At 43.5% G+C, this 22,095-nt stretch overlaps 1 protein-coding gene across 4 annotated transcripts in view; it reads left to right on the forward strand.

Annotated features, from left to right (window-relative positions):
* Nucleotides 1-22,095, forward strand: part of STX8 (syntaxin 8) — a 211,434-nt gene that overhangs the window by 41,050 nt on the left and 148,289 nt on the right. For all 4 annotated transcript variants that reach the window (XM_043474312.1, XM_043474302.1, XM_043474322.1 and 1 more), the window contains 2 exons: nt 2,239-2,363; nt 13,741-13,833. In XM_043474312.1, coding sequence (XP_043330247.1) covers nt 2,239-2,363; nt 13,741-13,833 — 218 coding nt within the window. The remainder of the gene's footprint in view (nt 1-2,238; nt 2,364-13,740; nt 13,834-22,095) is intronic.

The raw sequence follows: 22,095 nt of genomic DNA on the forward strand, positions 1-22,095 counted from the left end.
TCCAACACGAGTCTTCCCCACTCACCTGCCAACCCCACCATTAATGAGGGTGGTGTGCTTCTCCAGAGTGGGGCTGGAGTGGAGGCTGAAAACCACTGACCCACTTGGTTTGCTTGTCTTGTGGCTGAGAAAACCAGGCTGAAGAGGTTATTGGAATTGCCCAGGGATGCAGGGCTGGCTGTTGTCTTATTTCGTTTGAGAGTTCCTTCACGTGTGGTTAGTTTCTCTTTTCCATTTGATTGTAAACTCCTTGAACTGTTAAGAATTATATCTTAAGATTTCTCATAGACTTTCTTTCTTACCCAGAACCGTACTAATAGGCATCCATCCTAAATATTAGGTTTTAGCGCCTGATAATGAAAAGAAAATCAAGTCTCCTGCCCACAGTGGCACCTGCGATTTTACCTGCTCTTGTTAGTAAAGTCATATCCATCATTCGTTGAGTTTCCTGACAGATTTAAGGCATCAGCAAAGTACAGACACACAGGGAGAGGGCAAAAGGGGAGGGGAAGAGGGAGATAGTGATAGTTCAGCCTCAAAAAGCTGAACCAAAAATTTGGAATCAGCTGAGAAAGAAGGCATTAGGGACGAATTACCACTTTGGGAAACCACTGTACTTTACTATTGCTTTTACATTGAACTATGTGAAAGTGAGATCAAAACAGTTCTTCTAGCATTTAGGACTTCTGCAGGGCTGAATTTAGCCCTGGGAAATCTTTCCTGTATGTCTAGTGGTTGATGTGTGTTTGATATTAATATTAAATTGTGCCTGTGTTGTACTTTTATTCTCTTAGGTTTTTAAAACTTTTTTTCAAGTACCTAATTTTATTTATTCGTTTTTGGTTGTGCTGGGTCATCGTTGCTTCAAGAGCTTTCTCGAGTTGCAGAGAGTGGGGACTACTCTAGTTCCAGCGTGTGGGCTTCTTTTTCTTTTTTATTTTAATTAATTAATTAATTTTACTTTACAATATTGTATTGGTTTTGCCATACATTGACTTGAATCCTCCATGGGCGTACATGTATTCCCCATCCTGAACCCCCGTCCCACCTCCCTCCCCATCCCATCCTGGCAGAGGACATCAGACACCCTGGGCTTCTTAACTGCAGTGGCTTCTCCTGTTGTGGAGCACCAGCTCTGGAGTGCCCGGGCTTCAGTAGTTGCACCTTTAGGCTCTCTCAGAGCACAGGCTCAGTGGCTCTGGCGCCCGGGCTTAATTGCCCCCGTGGGTCTGTGGGATCTTCTGGGATCAGGAATCAAACCCGTGTCTCCTGCATTAGCAGGCAGATTCTTTACCACTGAGCCACCAAGGAAACCCCTCTAATAGGTATTTTAAAAGTATATTTTAACTACTGAAGGCTCTGATTCAAATTTTCTGTCTTTTGAGAGTACTAAGACAATTTTCTTAGATTTTTTTCCCCCGCAAGAATTTTTAAAATTATGCTCTATGTGTGGCAAGGGCTACAAGTGGAACATTCCAGCATTAACTTTTGAGGCGTCTACTGACTACTCGGGTGCAGCATGCTAATTTGAAAGGAAGAGCATGGTGATAAATGCACTTTCAAGTTTACTTTATTCACCTCTGACCCGCCATCCTGGTTTTTGGCACTCGTGTTTGCAACGGTTCATACATAATATCCCAGGGGCCATGTGGGTTATGAGAGAGAGTCAAGATTAAGACAGATAATTCAGAATTTGTGTTATAAATGCTCGGTTGTATTCATTGAATTGGTTTTGAAACCTACATGTGTTTCTCTCTGTAAGTAGCAAGATTCCCTCTAATAAGGAATTCAGTGGTAATTTTTTGTGCTATAAGCCGTCGCGGCAACATTATATCTTCTTGAGAAATAATATTTGTGCCTTTGGTGCCACCTAGCCCGTGAGACAAATTTTGTCTCAATAGAAAGGCCACTTCCATTTGGCCTTGCGTTTCTGAAATTTAAGACCCTCACTTATGATTATTGACTCAAATATATCATGGAGGATTAGTAAGAGTATTAAGTGTCGCCACAGTCTCCTTCACAAGCTGTAATTCTCCGGGGGACCAGGCTCGGGCCTTATTCATCCTCGTATCTCTTCCAGCCCTGAACACAGTTGCTGGCATAAACCAAGGATGCAATAAATTGCGGTCGAAATGAATTTTCAAAGCATGCGAGGCTGGCCCCCTCTGCCCCCGTGGGAGCGATTTGCGGCCGAGCTGGATTTTTTGAGCTATGTAACGCATTCAATCTTGTTCTTAGGTCCAGCCTGATGACTGGAGGGGCCAAGCGAGGAGCACCCAACCCTTGGCTCTTGGAGGAGCCAGAGGAGACCAGAGGCTTGGGTTTTGATGAAATCCGGCAACAGCAGCAGAAAATTATCCAAGGTACTAAATACCCCAAGGGCGTGGGCTCAGAAACCTGGTCGGGTTTTTTTACCATAGCCTCGGATGTTCCCAATACCCATTGAAAATTGGAGGGAAAACAGTTGGTCTCAGAGCTCTTGGCGCTTCTGTGCCTCAGGGTACCTGGGGATTAGACAGATGCTGTCATTGGTCCAGGTAGCTGGTGGAAGTTGGGATTCTCTCCTGGGAGAGGGACATAGTGCAGCTCGGGGTCTGGTCATCCCAGGTGACTCGAGGCATGGGCCTCTTTCTCCTCTCCATGATTAGGACTCATTCTCCAATGAAAAGGCTCCATTTTTTTTTTTTTTTTTTTTTCATATAAGTCAGTTTGGCTTTTACCTTCAGGTTCATCTTACCCAGCTGGCTCTTAAACCTGCTAATTTCTTCTGTTAATTTCAGAAGTAATGCATGATTGTTATACAACGATACAACGTTCAAACAATATAGGGATATATAAAATGAAAAATATTTTCTGTATTGTTCCTCTGATCTCAAACTGTAAACAGATTAACAATGTATATTGCCTCAGGCTTTTTTCTGTACGTACATGCATGCATACTGTATATTCAGTATAAGCACTTGTATGTTTTGCATAAGTGAGATCATAATATAGATATTCCTACAGCTTTTTTTTTTACTTAATATGTGTGATAGACATTTTTTTATGTCAGTGTTGCAGATGTTACTCCTGCTAATTCTCCTGTTTGAAACACAGCTTTATGTAGGTCTAGTTGACATCATAAATAGCACATATGTGAAGTGTATGATTCAATAAGCTTTGACATATGCATACACCTTTGAAACCATCTCTACAATCCAGATCATAAGCATAATCATTACTCCTGATAGTTTTCATCATATCTGTTGGTAATTCTTACTGTTGTCCTCCCCACATACCCAGATAGCTGCTGATCTGCTTTCTGTTGCTATAAAATCGCTTCTGTTTTCTCTAATTCTGTATAAATGGACTCACGATATGGGCTCTTTGCGAGTTCAGGGGTGGGATGGTCTGGCTTCTTTATCTCAGGGTAATTATCTCAAGATTCATCCACATTGTTTCATGGGTCAGTATTTTGTTCTCTTACATCACAGAGTAGTAATCCCTTGTATAAATTGACAACAGTCTGCATATACATTTACCTGTTGATTTATGTTTTGCTCTGCATGTGTGGGGAAAAGGGCTATATGGGAACTCTTTGTACCCTCCTCTCAATTTTGCTGTGTACTTAAAACTGCTGTAAAAAACAAAAGTCTCTTTAAAAAAAAAAAAAGGTGAAACCTTTTTTATCCACAGATGGCATTGACCATTTGTATAGAAAATCCTACAGAGTCTACCCAAGTATAGAGAATCCTACAGATTCTACTGCAAAGCTATTAATTAGTGAGTTTAGCAAGGTTGCATGATCCAGGATCAGTATAAAAAAATCATTTGTATTTTTATATACTAGCCACAGCCAGGAGTAGGAATGTATAAATGCCGTGAATAAGAGAACAAAAAAACATGAACTACTTAGGGATAAATCTGGTGTTGAGTTTAACTCTCTGCCAGATCTGTCCATTTCTGAGAGGGGTGTAGAAGTCTCCCAACTATGATAGTAGGTTCAGTCACTCAGTTGTGTCCAACTCTTTGCGACCCCATGGACTGCAGCATGCCAGGCCTCCCTGTCCATCACCAACTCCCAGAGCTGGCTCAGACTCATGTCCATTGAGTCAGTGATTCCATCTAGCCTTCTCATCCTCTGTCGTCCCTTCTCCTCCCACCTTCAATCTTTCCCAGCATCAGGGTCTTTTCCAATGAGTCAGCTCTTTGCATCAGGTGGCCAAACTATTGGAACTTCAGCATCAGTCCTTCCAATGAATATTCAGAACTGATTTCCTTTAGGATTGACTGGTTTGATTTCCTTGCTGTCCAAGGGTCTCTCAAGAGTCTTCTCTGACACCATAGTTCAAAAGCATCAATTCTTCAGCACTCAGCTTTCTTTATGGCCCAAATCTCACATCCATATTATAACTACTGGAAAAACCACAGCTTTGACTAGATGGACCTTTGTTGGCAAAGTGATGTCTCTGCTTTTTAATATGCTGTCTAGGCTGGTCGTAGCTTTTCTTCCAAGGAGCAAGCATCTTTTAATTTCATGGCTGCAGTCACCATCTGCAGTGATTTTGGAGCCCAAGAAAATAAAGTCTGTTGCTGTTTCCATTGTTTCCCCATCTATTTGTCATGAAGTGATGGGACCAGATTCCATGATCTTAGTTTCTTGAATGTTGAGTTTTCAGCCAGCTTTTTCACTGGCTTTATCTGTTTCTCTTTGTATTTCTATCAGGTTTTTTTTTTTTTTTTTTTTTTGCTTCATGTAGTGTGATGCTCTGTTTTAGGTACGTACACATTAAGGATTGCTATGTTGTCTTAGAGAATTGACCCCCTTATTATGTAATACCCTTTTTTATCCTTGATAACTTTACTTGCTTTGAAGTCTGCTCTGTCTGAAATTAATGTAGCAACTCCTGGTTTCTTTTGATGACTATTACTGTGGTTTATCTTTCTCCATTCATTTGCTTTTAATCCATATTTAAAGTGAGGTTTCTTTATATTTAAAGTGAGGTTCTTCAAGGCCACACGTAGTTGAATTTTTGATCTACCCTGTCTTTGTCTTTTAATTGGTGTAGCTTTACATCTTTATTTCGATCTGGATGCCTTTTATTTTTCTTTCTTGCCTTATTACACTTGCTACAACCTCCAGTACAGTGTAGGAATGATGAGAGCAGACATTCTTGCCTTGTTTCTGATCTTATGGAGGAAATAATTCATTTGAAAGCCAGATGTGAGTTTTTCTTGGTTTGGTTACTGGATATTTCTTTCTAAAAATATTCTTGAGATTTTTTTTCCCCCTCCTGGGATGCAGTTGTTCGGGTCTTGCTTTGTCAGGTGGACCAGAGCAGTGTTTATTTTAGAGCGTGGGTCAGCAAACCATGGCCTGTGGACCGCATCTGGCCCACCACCTGGTTTTGTATGGTCTGCAAGCTAAAAATGGTTTTTCCATTTTTAAACGATTGAAAGGAGCCCCAAAAAGAATATTTCGTGACTTGTTAAAAAAAAAAAACAAACTGTGTAATACTCAAAAGTGTAGTGTTCATAAATAAAGTTTTATGGGAGCACAACCATGCTCATTCATTTATGTATTACTGATGAATGCTTTCCTATGACGAAAACAGGGTTGGGGCAGCTGCAACAGAGATCATACGAACCACAAAGCCTAAAATATTTGCTGTCTGGCCCTTTGTAGAAAACGTTTGCAGACTCCAGTCCAGAGGTTATTTCCCTTATTTCTGTGCCAGAATGGTTTTGTGTGCTCTCTGTGAATTACGCAGTGACCTGGTGAGTGGGGATTAGGAATTTCGTCTTTTGATTGGTTATGTCTTATGTCCAGGTCCTGTGAACTGAGAGGGTTATTCCCTCTTAAGGTTTTCAGGTGGTTCTCTCCCCGGCCTCAGTCAATTTCCTCACTCACATGTCCTGACCAACACTTGCCTGAAGTCTCAGTTTGGATCCCATGCAAATCTCCCATTTTCTCCCTGCACAACTCTCTGCTTTCTGGTACTGTGCCCTACATACTTGAGCTACCTTGACCTGTTTTTTTTTTTTTTGAATCTCATCAATCTGGGAAGACTACTGGGCGCCACCTGAGATCCACCTTCCCCACGCCATGGCCTGGGACTCTCAAGCCAAAGATCTGGGACTGAGAGCTCATCTCGTTTGTCTCCCAGATCTCAGGGATCACCGCCCTTCATTTCCTGACATCTGCATCTTGAAACTGTTGTTTTGTATATTTTGCCTGTGGTTTTGTGTATTGTTTTGTTTTCTCTTTGTTTGGGGCCAGAAGTCAGTCTGCTCCGTCTCAGCCCCTCTTGTCCAGAAGCAGAAGTCTAACTCTATTTTGAACTCCTTTTTCACAGTGAAATTATCTATCACATGAAGTCCTAGTCCTCCTGAATCACTTTACTTCCATGGTATTTCACCCCTTATCGTGTCTGAAGCAAAGTGAAAAAGCTGAGAACAGTGCAGCCTTGCACGTAGCCCAGCTGTTCCTGTGCAGTGATTTACTTTTCGGGATTCATGGTTCCTGAAAGGAATGTCTTGATAGCTAATACTCATGAAGTTTCTGGGCATCGTTGCTTTTTTTTTTTGCCAAGAAAAGCTGTTTTCAGTCAAGAGGAGTATCTCTGCCACTGACAAGGTGCCTCATTCAGAGATCGCTGTGGGCTGGGTGTGAGAGGATGCCACATGTAAGTGTTTGTGTTGAGTCTCCCACACTTGAGAGCATCCTCACTAAGATGCCCACCCTTTGGAAGCCGGCTGGCCTTTGGAGTTTGTGGGGTGGGGTTGGGGAGTGAAGGAATGGAGGAGAGGAGCACTTATTACAGGTCAGAATGTTTTTCTGCTCTTCCTTTTGTGTTTTGAAATGCTCTATCCTTCCTTGCTTTCCGATCAAGCTGTCTTTTCAAGGATGAACGCAAAAGCAGTTCTCTTTACATGAAACCGTCATTACTCTTTTCTCTGCTTCAAGAACCTTGGTGATATGTGTGCTGAGATTGCCATGGCCGTGCTTCCTGGCCAGGTCCTGCACTACAGAACCACGAAGGGTCATTTCTAACTTTGCCTGTGGCATCTGTTAGCCTTTCTGTACTTCCGTTGACCTTTACAAAACACTTGGAAAATCATCCTAAAATAACAGGTTTCTGGTGGAGCTTAGACTCAAGGCAATGAATGCCTTCCTTTCCTGATCTGGAGGCTAAGCCTCCTTACTGCCAGTTAGATGGCCTCAGTTTCTATGCTTCCCATGCTGTAATTTGAAGCACAAATCGGCATTCGCCAGAAGATGGGTGAGGTGATGACGGTAACTGGATCGTTCCTGGTGGTCCAGAGGTTAGGACTTGGTGCTTTCGCTGCCAGGGTCCAAGTTCCATCCCTGGCTAGGGAACTAAGACCCTGCAAGTTACGTGGCACAGCACCCCTCCACCATGCCCATCGCCCCCAAATCCCTGAGATAAAACAAGGGAAACTGCCTTTTTGGTCGGTAAAGACCTTTGTCTCTGAGTCAGGGGGTGGATGGCGGACCTGGAAGAAGGTGTATCACTTAGCCTTTCCCCAGGAGGTCTCTGTTGCTGGGGCTTTTAATTAGCTCCAGTTCTTCTTACCATAGTCTATAGATGCTGTTTCTAGATTCTAGCAGAAGACTGTGGATTAGTTCTGGGTTTCTGTGTTTTTAGGTCTTGTAAGTATTTCCGTTGAAATAGTGGTGGGGAAAGTGACTGGCAGGGCTGCGGTGTACCTTGGCATCATCCAAGTGGCTCATCTTTGAACCCCTGGATTCATAACATCACAGACAGCTCTCCTTCAAGATACCCTTTCTTACAGCTGCCACCTAGACCAAGATTCCTTCCCCCAAAATCTTAAAGCAAAAACATCTGTTCTTAGAACTTGCTCTAAGAGTCTTTCCAATGTAGTGATTAACTTTACCCAGCTTGACCTCATCTTCTCCTCATTCGTTCCTTACTTCCCCTTCTCCAGGGAAAGTTCCTGTGTGTCAGATGTGGGAATTTCCATCGCTCCTCTCTGGGCACTGGACAACACAACCTCAGCTACTTTTTCTGCTTTCTAAACTCAGAGGGCTAGCTAGTGTTGACCACAAGTTGCTCCATATATATGTAGCAGAGATTGTCTTTATTTCTTCTACAGACCTAGAGGGCCCTCTGTGGTCATTCCTTGGTTTAAACACATTGATCAAATACGTGATCTGTACTACCAGTTGGGCTCAGAAGTGGGGCAAAACCATAGGAAAAGAAGACACAGCCTCAGCCCTCGGGGCTCTTGTCATGTACTCAGTCAAGGGGCCCAAGATTGCCATTCTTAAGAATGTTCCTTGACTTTATTTGCTTGCTAAAATGTTGGTAACTTGTTGCTGTTGACAGTTTCAAACATACGAAAGTGAGAGAGTAGGCTAATGATTCCATCTGACCCATCAGTTGTTTCACCAGTTATCAACTCATGGCCCATCTTGTTTCATGTATATGTCTACCCACCTTCCCATCCCCGGGATTATTTCTGAAGCAAATCCTAGACATTATACCATTTCATTGGTGAATATTCCAGAATATATCTCTAAAGCATGTTTGTAAAAGATTCTCGTTGTCCAGTCACTAAGTTGTGTCGGACTCTTTGCAACCCCATAGACTGCAGCATGCCTGGCTTCCCTGTCCCTTGCTATCTCCTGGAGTTTGCCCAAGTTCATATGCATTGAATCAGTGATGCTATCCAACCATCTCATCCTCTGTTGCCCCGTCTCCTCCTGCCCTCAATCTTTCCCAGCATCAGGGTCTTTTCCAATGAGTCGGCTGTTCGCATCAGGTGGCCCACATATTGCATCTTCAGCTTCAGCATCAGTTCTTCCACTGAATATTCTAGTCAATTAAAATTGACTGGTGTGATCTCCTTGCTGTCCAGGGGACTCTTGAGAGTCAGCACCACAGTTTGAAAGCATCAATTCTTTGGCATGCAGCCTCCTTTATGGTCCAGTTCTCACATCTGTATATAACTACTGGAAAAACCATAGCTTTGACTAGATGGATCTTTATCAGCAAAGTGATGTCTCTCCTCTTTAATACACTGTCTAGGTTTGTCATAGCTTTATTCCTTAATCAAATAATCCAGTCAGATTATTTGATGTTCAGATTTCTCTGATTGTCCAATGATTTTTTTTCTTTTTAGATTGTTCAGTTCAGGATATGAATATGGTCTGTACATTGCAACTAATTGATATGTCCCCTAAGTTTCTTTAATCAATATATGTGTTTGCCAACTCTTTATTCTTCACAGTTTGTTGACAAAACAAGGGCTTTTGCCCTGTAGTTTCCCACCATCTAGACTTGCTATTTGTTTCCCCATGTGCTGTTTAATGTATTCTTCTGTCCTGCATATTTTCTGTAAATTGGTAGTTAGATTTAGTGGCTTGATCAGAGTCATGTCTGTCATTTTTGGCAGCAATACATTATGATGACCTTCCCTTTATTTTTAATCTGCAGCCACCAGATCGTCCTCCCACAATTATATGACATTTAGTTAGAAGATGGGTTTTCTGCATGTCTTAAGACAGGAAGTGTTCAAACACCTAACCATTCTGAAGGGATTTTTTAAAAAATGATTTTATTAATTTTCTGTTACTGCTGTAATAAATTAGCACAAACTTGATGACTTAACCAACCTAGACAGCATGCTAAAAAGCAAAGACATTACTTTGCCAACAAAGGTATGTCTAGTCAAAGCTATGGTTTTTTCAGTGGTCATGTATGGATGTGAGAGTTGGACTGTAAGGAAAGCTGAGCACCAAAGAATTGATGGTTTTGAACTGTGGTGTTGGAGAAGACTCTTGAGAGTCCCTTTGGCTGCAAGGAGATCCAACCAGTCAATCCTAAAATAAATCAGTCCTGAATATTCATTGGAAGAACTGATGCTGAAGCTTAAACTCCAATACTTTGGCCCCATAATGTGAAGAACTGACTCATTGGAAAAGACCCTGATTCTGGGAAAGATTGAAGGTGGGAGGAGAAGGAGATGACAGAGGATGAGATGGTTGGATGGCATCACCAACTCGATGGACAAGAGTTTGAGCAAGCTCCAGGAGTTGGTGATGGACAGGGAAGCCTGTTGTGCTGCAGTCCATGAAGCCACAAAGAGTCGGACATGACTGAGTGACTAAACTGAACTGATGACTTAAAATACAGGTTTATCATCTTACAGTCTGTAGCTCAGAAGTTCAATACAGATCTTACTGGGCCAAGATCAAGCCCTGGAGCAGGGCTGGGTTCTCTTCTGGAGGCTCCAGGGGAGAATTCATTCCCTTGCCTTTTCCAGCTTCCTGAGGCTACCCACATCCCTTGGCTCACGGATGCCTTCTTCATCTTCAGTGCCAGCACGTTGCATCTCTCTGACTCTTCCTCATAGCTCTCTCTGTCCACAGCTGGAAAAAATTCTGTTTTTAAGGACTCATGTGGTTACATTGGCTCCACTTGGATAATCCAGAATAATCTCCTATCTCAAATCCCTTAACTTTAATCACACCTGCAAAGTTTCTTTTGCCCTGTAAGGTCATACATTCACAGGTTCCTGGAATTAGGAGGTGGACATCTTCAGGGTGTAATTATTCTGTGTAGTGCAATGGTCGTTCCATTTTTTAAAGTTAATACCATAGTAACATTGAATTGTGATCAAGAGAGTATGGTGTGTTACAGATGATCTGTTGTGATATAAAAATAAAGCCTTGGGCTGTACATTGGGTAGGGCAGATTATAGTAAGGAACTGTCGTTATGATATCATAATAGTTTGCGTGGTTCCAGATTAACTGTCTGCATGGGTCTTGATAATTGTTGATATTTTTGCAAATAGCAGCATTTTATTTTCCTTGTCTCTAAGATGACTGTACCACCTCCGTTTAAGAAATGCTGCTTTAAGACTTGTAGAAGCTCAGGTCATCATGGTCATTACTACATGCACAGCATCTCTGTTATCTGGGCCCTCTGTGTTTCTGAATTATGGGATGAAACTGTACTGTAGCACTTAAACTTTGAGAGGAAGTACTAGGTTCTTACAGAAATGATTTGAATCGCTTCTCGGCCTTTTGGCTAAGATCAAGTGTAGAAATGATGTGAGCGGAGCAGAATTTTTAGCCCTCTTTCTGTTTCTCATTAGCAAGATAACCTTTAGGTGGTTGAGGCAGGTAATGAGTCGAGGTTAAGTGAAAAGAGTGTAATGTAGGTATTTTTCATTCATAATCTGTGTCTATGCTAGGTAAAGCAGCTCCAGGGCTTTGATGATTTTTTTTTCCTAATTGAAGATCATAGAGGAATCTCCTTTTCTCTTCTTATATATTGTTTTACCTTTTAATTCACACTGACACTTGACCCTCGGTTGTATATATAGATTATTTGGGAGATGCATTTGGAGTTTTCCAGTAACATTGGTCATCCTATAGCAGCACTAAGTTGATGATAGATTTTTCTTGGAGTCCATCCAAGAGGTTGTTACTGAAGACCAAAAGGACCTCATTATAAAGTGATTTTGCTATAAAATGGTCCCATGGAATGATCCCTAGAGACAGCAGGTCATTTGTATTGTTAAAAAAAAGCACATCGTGTCAAAAAATGTTACCAAAGGGGTCCTTACCACACACCATTAGTTTAAATAAATTCCAGATGAATTAACAAGTTAAGTGTAATGGCTTAATTCTGTAAAAAAAAAAAAAATTAGTAGGAAAAACTATGCAAGGAAATGTTAATGTGATTTTGGGCAGAAAGACCTTTGTGATTTCTGCTTTTATAGATGGGCCATCATGTGAAACAGACATTTTAAAAACCCAACAACAAGTGAGGCCACAAATGGCAGAGTGATTGGTGGAAAGAGTCATCTGACTCGGCCTTGGAGTGTTCTTTCCAGTGTACCTGCAAGCAAAGGAAAAAAGTACAAAGAGATGGAGACTGCCTAGAGTTAAAAAAAAATTATTTTTTGAAGAAAAGATCTTGAGTAACTTGAGTGCTTTTCTCTTTGAAAATCTTAAAATCTAGAAAAATAACTCATTTAAACAAGATTTTTTGGCCACCCAATGTAGCATGCAGGATCTTAGTTCTCCAAGCAGGGATCAAACCCATGGCCCTTGAAATGGAAGCAGAGAGTCTTAACCACTGGACCGCCAGAGAGATCCCAAAACGTAACATGTTTTTTAAAAGCAAAAATACTCTTTTGCTATTGTATATATTGTTTTGTATTCTACTTAAAAATTTTTTTTCTTAATATTGTTATCATGAACTTCTTTTGAAATCAAAATATACTTGTAAAATATCACTTTTCATGGCCATTTAGTGTTTTACTCTTGACTGTACTAAATCTCTGTATTTGGGCATTAGGTAGTGTGTAATTTTTCACTGTTGTGGATGTATCCATCTGGGCCCAGTCAGGAGAGAGAAATTTGAACATGGGAAATTTAGTGTACAGAATTATTAACTATAACAGGGGGGCTAGAGTAAAGAGGGGTTAGCCAGCAAGAAGTGAAAAGAGAGAACTAGCAGGTAGACGGTGTCGTCAGTCCTGTCCGGGGACAGGGCACCCCCCACCACCCCAGGGCCGAGGTGCAGATCAGGTTGAAGAGGGTGCAGCTGAGGTTCACTGGGTTGCAGAGAAGTTGCTTGCCTTGGTGCCAAGCTGGTTGGACTGTCCTTAGGGGACCAGGAAATAATGTGTACAGGGAGGTATCTAACTGGTGGCCCTCTGTTCTAAACCTGCCCCAGGAGGGGGTGTGTTGGGAGAAGTTGCTTGCCTTGGGGTGCTGCTGGTTACTGCACACTGAAGGAACTGTCAGCACCCAGAAGCCTGTCAGGAGGGCAGGCTGGAGCCAGGAAGCAAAATTCGTTTCCTCCTGCAGTGTCTCTGCAGTTTCCTCCACTGACAAAGCTGGCGAAGGAAAAATTATTTAAAGGACCCAGACCCGTTTTCGCACAGCCATCAAAATGAGGGTGAACTTGGAGCTAAGAAGCATTAAGTTGAAAAGCAGCAGGGGAAGCAGTATTTCAAGGAATGGCCTTGTGTATATTGGGTTGGCAAAGAAGTTCACCTGGGTTCTTCTGTGCCACCTTGTAGAAAAACCAGAATTAACTTTTCGGCCAACCCAATTCATCATTGCATACCATCCAGATGTTTTCTTGCATACATTCCTAGACACAGAATTGGTAGATATAGAAATTAGCACAGTTCACTCTCTAGAAAGATGTATTAACTATCCCCCCATGACTTAGTACTTAGGAGCTTCTTCATACTTTGCTTAACCCAGGGTGTTAGCAGTCTTCTTAATGCTTACAAGTCTGGAAAGTCAGAAAAAAGCTTCATTATTCTTTGATATCTTTAAAAAATTAGTAGTGATATTGGAACTTTTATGTCTTTTTCTTTTTTATTCTTCTGTGTATTTCCTGTCTATATCCTTTGCCCATTAAAAAAAAAAAAAAGGAAGCTTGTTTTATTGATTTCTACATGCTCTTTATTATCCGAAAGTGTAAACATTTGTGTAGTCAAATCTTACTCATTTACAATATTTAAAATTTAATTCATCTGGAAATCATTTTCGTTTAAGATCTGAGGTGTAGGTATATAACTTTTTTCTTTATTTTGTTCCAGTACTATTAACTCTTTTTTTCTTACTGATTTCAAATATTACTTTGATCATGTATTGAATTCTGTTCCATGCCTGGGTCTGTTTCTGGACCTAAACTGTTTTCCTTAGGTTTTTAGTGAGTTAACTGCCTTACTTTTTCTTTCAGAACAGGATGCAGGCCTCGATGCCCTTTCCTCGATCATAAGTCGCCAGAAACAAATGGGGCAGGAAATTGGGAACGAGCTGGATGAGCAAAACGGTAAGAATGTGTCTGACATTGATCAGATTTGCCACTGGGTACTCGTGCTGAAGGCTTGACTGTTTGTTAAATGACTCATACTACAGGACACCTAAAGTAGTTTAAAGTCTATGGATTATTATAGTTTAATGCAATTGAGGGTGGTCTGCGGCCGATTTAGATTGTAGTTACTAAACACTAGGTTAAGAAACTTAATAAAAAATCTCCAGTTTTTGAAGCTGCTTTGAAAAGTGCTTTGTTCTGTGATCGAGTTATCCCCTGGGCCCTCCTCATGTGGCCACGGGGTGAGGTGGCTCAATGCTTTTCAAGGATGCAGGGACAGGGCAAATGGAGGCTACAGGGACATGTCCTCTGCACACCCAGAGAGTTGGCTCCTCTTCCATCATACATATCAGGCTAGGGGACAGAAAAGTCGTACTTGAAGCCTTTTTATTTCAGGGCTCGGTGTGATGAACCTGGCTAGAGAAAGATCAGTTTTCAAACCTACAAGCAAGGTGGCTTGGGAGAGATGGAGCATTAAGTTTGGAGCCTACCTGGCAGGCTCTGGTGCTTAAAGTGTGTGGCTGAGGGTACAGGGGCTGGAATGGAAGGTGCAGCGGTAGGATTATGCGGGGAAAAGGGAGCAGAGGCAGGGGACTGATGGCACTTTTACTGAGTAGTCTTGGTCAGGGGAGTGGGGAAGGGGGAAGTCACTAGTTTGGAGCGGACGTCCTAAGTCCAGTGTGGACACATTCAGTGAGAGATGCCGGTGAGAAATCTGAGTCACAGCATCCAGTGGACAGTGGCGGATAAGGTACCGCAAGAGGACAGGACCACAGGGAAGAGAAGTGAGAAGCTTCAGTGTAGAGGCGATGGGTAAAAGCATAAGAATAGTTGAGTTTCAGTGAGGCTGGTGTTGATCAAAGGCCTCTGCTGGGCGCTAAGCCCTTTAATCTGCGTCATTTCATTTAATCAGCACACAGCATCGTGAAGGCGACATTATCTCTGATTGCTTGTCAGAGATGAAGCCCAGAGTGGCCGAGGTGCCCTGTTATATCACCTCACTTGTCAGCAACAGAAATGAAATTTCTCTCCAGCTTCCTCTCTAAGAAGACAAAGTAAGGAGGAAAAGCAAAAGGTTCTAAGGTGCTAGCTTGTGATCATAGTGTCATGGAGGTTCATGGTGGAATGGCTTTCAAGAAAGGTTACCCTGTATGGAGCCCTGGGAGTCAGTGGTTGCTCGCTCCAAATGGGGGCTGCACCTGTCAGACCATACAAGCTCCACTTTTCTTCATCTCTCTAAGCAGTGAGTTCATTTGTTGCTATATTACTATTCCATTTATCTATTATAAATGAACAAATAAGTTAATTCCATCTGTCTGCCATCTGTCATAAATAAATAGGTCAGCAAAGCAAATGGAGAAGTCCTCTAGCGTTACCATCCTCGTGTTAGTCGCTCAGTCATGTCCAACTCTTTTCGACCCCATGGACTCTAGCCCGCCAGTCTCCTCTGTCCATGAAATTCTCCAGGCAGACATACTGGAGTGGTTAGCCATTCCCTTCTTCAGGGGATGTTCCCCAGGGATAGAACCTGGGACTCCTGCATTGCAGGCAGATTCTTTACTGTCTGAGTCACCACAAAAGCCCTCATCCTACTAGCCTAATAGAGGTTCTTAATGGTTTAAGCACAGAGGGGAGGACAGTTCAGTCATTTGCTATTTGTGCTGACATGAACGTACTAATTCATGTATTTGCATTTAACTCAATTACGGGCCAGTTCCTTCCCTGAAAGATAGTATTTGTAAGCAAATTGGCACTATAGAAAGTCTGCCTATCATAGGTATAACTGTTCTTTATCCCAGGGAAGTTTAGCTTGTTCACTGGGTCAGAAAGAACACTGGCCACACGCTGATAAAGCATGTCCATCCTGTGATGTGCTCGGATTAGCCATGTCCAGTAACCAAGGTCCATGGTCAAGCTGGATGGTGCGTACCTTGGTGAGGTTGACTTGCTGGCTTCACAGATGAAATTGCCGTGTATTTTATTTTATTTTATTTTATTTATTTATTTTTGGCTGTGCTGGGTCTGTGTTGCTATGTGGGCTTTTTGTCTAATTGTGACAGCCAAGGGCTCCTCTATAGTAGCAGTGCATGGGCTTCTCACTGTCGTGGCTTCCTGAATCAGCAGGCAGATTCTTAACCACTGAGCCATCAGGGAAACCCACCAGGCATGTCCTTACCTTGTCTTTCCTCCTGTTCAGTAGTTGTCATGCCTTGCTGCATATTAGAATCATCTGCGAACCTTCTAAATCTTCAAAGCCCAGGCCATACCCGAGTTGGTTTTCTATTGTTGCTATAACACATCACTGCAGACTCTGTGGCTTTAAGCAATGAAAACTCCTTATGTTATGGTTCTGGAGATCATAAGTCTGCCATGGTCTCCCTAGAGGAGGTGTTGGCTGGGCTGTACTCTTTCCTGGAGGCTCTAGGGGAGAATTCGTTTCCCTGCCTTTTCCAGTGTCTGGAGGCTGTCTGCATTCCTTGGCTTGTGGCCCCCTTCTCCATCTTCAAAGCCAGCAATGTGGACTGAGTTCTTCTCACATTGCATCACTCTGACCTCTAACTCCTGCCTCTCTCTTCCTCTTTTAAGGGCCTTTGTGATGACACTGGGCCCATCCAGATAATCCAGGAGGGTTTCCTAGTTAAAGTCAATCTTAATCCCTCTGCAACCTCGATGCCCACTTGCCGTGTAACCTAACATATTCTCAGGTTTGGGGACCTAGATGTCTTTAGGGGGCCGCTGTCTGCCCAACGCAGTACTTGATGCCAGTTAAGGCAGAATCTCTAGGGCAAGGCCCAAGCAGGAGTGCTTTGTAAAGCTCCACAGATGGTTTCAGCGGGCTGCCAGGTTTGGGAACCAGTGCTGTTGTTGAATGGGGTTCCCAGGTGGCTCAGTGGTAAAGAATCTGCCTAGCAATGCAGGAGATACAGGTTCCATCTCTGGGTTGGGAAGATCTCCTAGAGAAGAAAATGGCAACCCACTCCAGTACTCTTGCCTAGAGAATCCCATGGACAGAGAAGCCTGGCGGGCTGCAGTCCATCGGGTCGCAAAGTCAGATGCAGCTGAGCGCAAGCCCTCGCTGAATATGTTGAGAGAATGTGTCTTGTACTGTACTCTTCTCTTTGTTTGCTCACATGGCAGATGTAAAGCCTACATGTGCGCAGACCGTTCACATGGTTACATGTTACACGTCTGCTGTCCTAGTCAGACAGACTGTCTTCCCATCGTAGTGCTTTACCCGCATCCCTCTCACCTCTTCCTCCGCACCTCCACAGTCCTCATCTCCGTCCCAGGCCCGGGTACATACATGTGTACATGGACAAACATGAGGTATTTTCCCACGAGTTGCCAAAACAAGCTGGGTTTTTCTCTGCGGTGGCCTCCCACTGAGCTTGCAGCTATGCTGGTGGTTTTCCAATGTGCACGCTCACTCCTCAGAAATAGGGCAGAGTCAGCCGTTCTCTTTCAGAGGGATGGAGAGGCGCCGTGAGGGTAAAAGGTGATACCCCTGCTAGGACCGTGGTCAGCCTTCGTTCCTTTCATCACAGTCAAGGCCATTCTGCAGTCGAGGTGTTGCACAGGGTTGCAGCCCCATCTGGGGTTTTACTGTGACCCACGTGTGTCACGAGGCATCTGGGACCCTGGAGAAGGTTACCACTTTTGGTTGTAAATATCTCTCCATGGTTTATGGGCCTACTGAATTGTTCTTTTGGTTTTCACTGAATGAGCGAAATAATAGGCTAAGATCATGGCCAGCCAGGCCAGGCTGGAGTCGGGTATCCGACCCTTAACTAAGAAAATACACGGTACTGAGAACGTAACCACAAAGCTGAAGGGCGGAATCGTCATCACTGCAGGAATTAAGATTCCAGTCTCCTCATAGAGTTCAAAAGGGCCTGACCCACACCAGTAATTATACCCTGTTCACTTGCCAGGGACCCAGCCTAATGAAGAAGGGGACTGGCAGTTCAGTGACAAGCCGGGTAATGGGAGACCTGGATGTCTGGTGGGTGTGGGCATTGGCAGCTGGTGAAGGTGAGGGGATGCAGGAGAGAGAGGGGCGGAGGCCTGAGGTCACCAGGGAGACCCCCACGAGGGACCAGGTCCCAGTGAACTGCTTGGACGACCCGGGGGAAGAGGGCTCGTGTTGGGCTGATTCCCCAGATGCTGTTACAAGGTGAAGCTGTGGAAAAGTCTTACAGAAAAGTCCTTTAAAGTTCATGCTCAAATTAAAATTCGTGTTCAAGAGGACAGGGCCTTTTGAAAGGAACACTAAAACAAGAAAATGAACAGGACTGACTTGACTAAAGCGGGTATTTCTGATACCTGGTTTGGCCGTTGGCCAAGCTTTGAAGTCAGTGCCCAGAAGAACCCCAGAGGCCTGGTTCCGAGAGAGGGAACAGCACCAAGAACAGGCTGTGTCACCAGCCTCTGCCGGCGTGTGCCAGGTTCATTTTGATGTTAAAATATGCCAAATTCAGCCAGCCCTTTCATTGTTTCTCTGTCAACCTATGAGCACTTCCTTGCCTTCTGGAAGAAACCACGGTCACAAGGAAGGTGACTTGTGTCTGTTGGCAGCCTCAATACTGGGGTTGAGGAGACCAGGGTGTGCTTTGAAAGAAGACCTAGACAAAATGATAAAAGATTTCATGTACATATCAATGAATTACCATCTCATTCATAAAGAGATTTGTGAGTTCCTCAGGCTCTGAAACTCAGAGGATGGAGAGGCGTTTCTGAGGTCACTCCCTTCCCGCATCCCCTGCCATCTTTTCATCTTTGGGAAGAATTCCACTCTGTCACCATTGCCTTTGGTCATCGGTGCTTCCCTCTGACACCCCCTGGAGGTGTCGTTAAGCTCTCTGGCCATGCAGAAGCAGCACATTCGTATGTTGCGTGTGCTTGTTCTACTGACTGGCTCCATAATCTGCCTGTGTCTATGAAATCATTTATTTTCTATTTCATAAAAGTTTATCAAATAAAATTTTTATTAACCTAACAAGAAAAGGCCTCATTAAACCTGGTAAGATCTTTCCCGAAGCACAGACCTATTCTTTTCCTTCCTTAGTACATCCTCCATCCATTCAGCACCAGCTCCGTGCTAGAACCTGCAACGCCCATCAGGTGTGGGGAGACTCGGCTTCTGCCCTCAGGGAGCTTCTGCTCTGGAGCGGGAGGCAGAGGTTAGACAGACAACTGTACAGACGCCCAGCTGTAGGCCGTGGCAGTGCCGTCCCAGGGCGCCATGAGAAGACAGAGCAGAGAAGATTAACACGGCTTAGGACTGAGAAAGCCTGCCCCTGAGGAGATGATACCTGTGCTGAGATTTATAGGGAAGACCGCTTCTGTCTCACTGTGACTATGTATTTTTTCCTTTTCCCGTATATTTCTTACGGTTTTTGTTTTATGTATCTTTGTTTCTTTGTTGTTAAGGTGTCTAATGGTTTACGATGTCTATCTTCTTTGTGAATTGTACCTTCTATTGTTAAAAAAAAGTAATAATAAAAAATACAGGGAGGACCATTGCCAACAGCAGGAACGGCATATGCAAAAAGCCCTTTCATGGAAAGGAGGGTAACACGGGTGAGAAACGAGGGCAAAAGCCTGCTGATCCCAGAGTCCAGGGAGGCCCAGGGAAATGTTAGAACGGTGAGCAGGGGTAGTGGGAAATCAGAGTAGTGTTTCTGTGATTAACGTTTTATTCGCAATTGTTGTTGTTTAGTTGCTAGGTGTGTCTGACTGTTTTGCAGCCCCATGGACTGTAGCCTGCCAGGCTCCTCTGTCCATAGGATTCCCCAGGCAAGATTACTGGAGTGGGTTGCCATTTGCTTCTCCAGGGGATCTTCCCGACCCAGGGATCGAACCCGAGTCTCCTGCGTTGTCAGGCGGATTCTTTACTGATGAGCCACATGGAACGGTACAGGTTGTCAAAAATGGTAGACTGAGCTGATGGGGGAGCCTCTCACTGCCTTCCCGAAACACGTGGAAATGTTCGATGAGACATCTTTAAAAACTGATTTATACTTCTCAACTGAACTTGAGCCCAAGAAAGAGTTTCTCCAGGTGTCAGAAAGGAAAGTGGTACCCGACAGCAGTGAGTGCAGGGGAAGCCCCGTGGTCCTCAGAGATAACAGCGGATATACACGCCAGGGACTAGTGCTTTAGTATCCACACAGACGTGAGAGCGGGGCGGTAGTCCCTGGCATTGTGAGGGGCTGAGAGAGGCTCTGCATGCAAAGCCAGGAGCTGAGAAATGACCGTTTTATGGGAAAACGAATTTCCCCTACCCCCACCCAGGAATGAGATACTCAGAGAGGCCACCCACCTTGGGCCACAGCCTCTCGTACATTTTTAGCGTGTAGGCTTCAGTTTACGTTTTTCTAACAAAGTCTGAAGCAAATATACCTCTCTGAATAAATCCAGATTAGAATTCTTAAACTTTCCTTCAGACACCTCCTCTTTCATGTTTTAAACCGAAGTCCTCTTTTATTTTCTACTGTACTTTATTTAGATTAACCAACATGTTTTTACTGATTTCTATTTCTACTCTCTTTTCTATTACTCGGCTGTAAGTTTTAACGCTCATGATTGTATGTTTTTAAGATTGTAAAAGTCCTTTAAACCTTTGAATGGTACCAGTCAGAACTCTGCATCTTCCTTCTGCTTTTTGCACTTTCTGTGTCCTCCAGGTGCGTTTTGGTTTGTTCATCTCCGTCTTAATGCTGTTATAGGCTGAATTATGTCTTCTCAACATTTACAGGTTGAAAGTCCTAACTCCCAGAAACTCAGAATCTGATTGTATTTGGAATTAGGGTCTTGCTTTCATTCTTTTTCTAGCTTTTTATTTAATATTGGCGTATAGCTGGTTAACAACGGTGTGATAGTTTCAGGTGGATAGCAAAGGGATTCAGCTGTGCATATACACGTATCCATCCTCCCCCAAGCTCCCCTCCCATCCAGGCTGCCAGATGACATTGAGCAGAGTTCCCAGTGCCATACAGTAGGTCCTTGTTGGTTATCCATTTTAAATATAGCTGTGTGTACATGACCATCCCAAACTCCCTAACTATCCCTTCATCCCATCCTCCCCCCACCACAACCATAAGTTTGTTGTCTAAGTCTGTGAGTCTGTCTCTGTTTTGTAAATAAGTTCATTTGTATCATGGAAATAGGGTGTTTAAAGAGGTGATTGAATTAAAATGAGGTCATTAGGTTGGGCCCTGATCCTATATAATTGGTGTCCTTATAAGTAGAGGAAATTAGGACACAGATGGAAGACCACGTGAGGACACAGGGAGAAGACAGTCTGCAGGTCAAGGAGAGAGGCCTCCTCAGAAACCTATTCTGCTGACACCTTGATCTCCTACTTCTAGCCTCTAGGATTGTGAGAAAATAAACGTCTGTTGTTGAAGCCCTCAGGCTTGGACTTTGTTAAGGCAGGTCCATTAGTCAAGGACCATGTTGATGAGTATAGGAAACTGACATAGGCTTGGTTGGTATTTTGGTACATTTTGCTATTGTTGTTCAGTTGCTAAGTTGTGTGTGACTCGTTATGACCCTATGGGCTGCAGCACACCAGGCTCCTCTGTCCTTCACTGTCTCCCTAAGTTTGCTCAAATTCATTTCCTGTAAGGCAGTGATGCTATCTGACCATCTCATCCCCTGCTGCCCCCTTCTTTTGCCTTCAGTCTTTCCAACCATCAGGATCTTTTCCAGTGAGTCAGGTCTTCACGTCAGGTGGCCAAAGTATTGGAGCTTCAGTTTCAGCATCAGTCCTTCCAATGCATATTCAGGGTTGCTGTCCTTTAGGATTGACTGGTTGGATCTCTTTACAGTCCAAGGGACTCTCAAGAGTCTTCTCCAACACCACAGTTCAAAAGCATCATTTCTTTTGTGCTCAGCCTTCTTCATGGTCCAGCTCTCACAGCCATACCTGACTACTGGAAAGACCATAGCTTTGATTATGTGAACCTTGCATAAGCAAAGTGATGTCTCTGCTTTTTAATACAATGTCTAGGTTTGTCATAGCTTTCCTTCCAAGGAGCATATGTCTTTTAATTTTGTGGCTGCAGTCACTGTCCTCAGTGATTTTGGACCCTAACAAGGTAAAATCTGTCACTGCTTTTTCCCCTTGTATTTGCTATGAAGCGATGGGACCAGATGCCATGATCTTAGTTTTGGTAGGTTTGTTTACCCCCAAACCTTTCTTGAGTGTCCTCTGTG

This window comes from Cervus canadensis, chromosome 1 (genome assembly GCF_019320065.1).
Source record: "Cervus canadensis isolate Bull #8, Minnesota chromosome 1, ASM1932006v1, whole genome shotgun sequence".
NCBI lineage: Eukaryota > Metazoa > Chordata > Mammalia > Artiodactyla > Cervidae > Cervus > Cervus canadensis.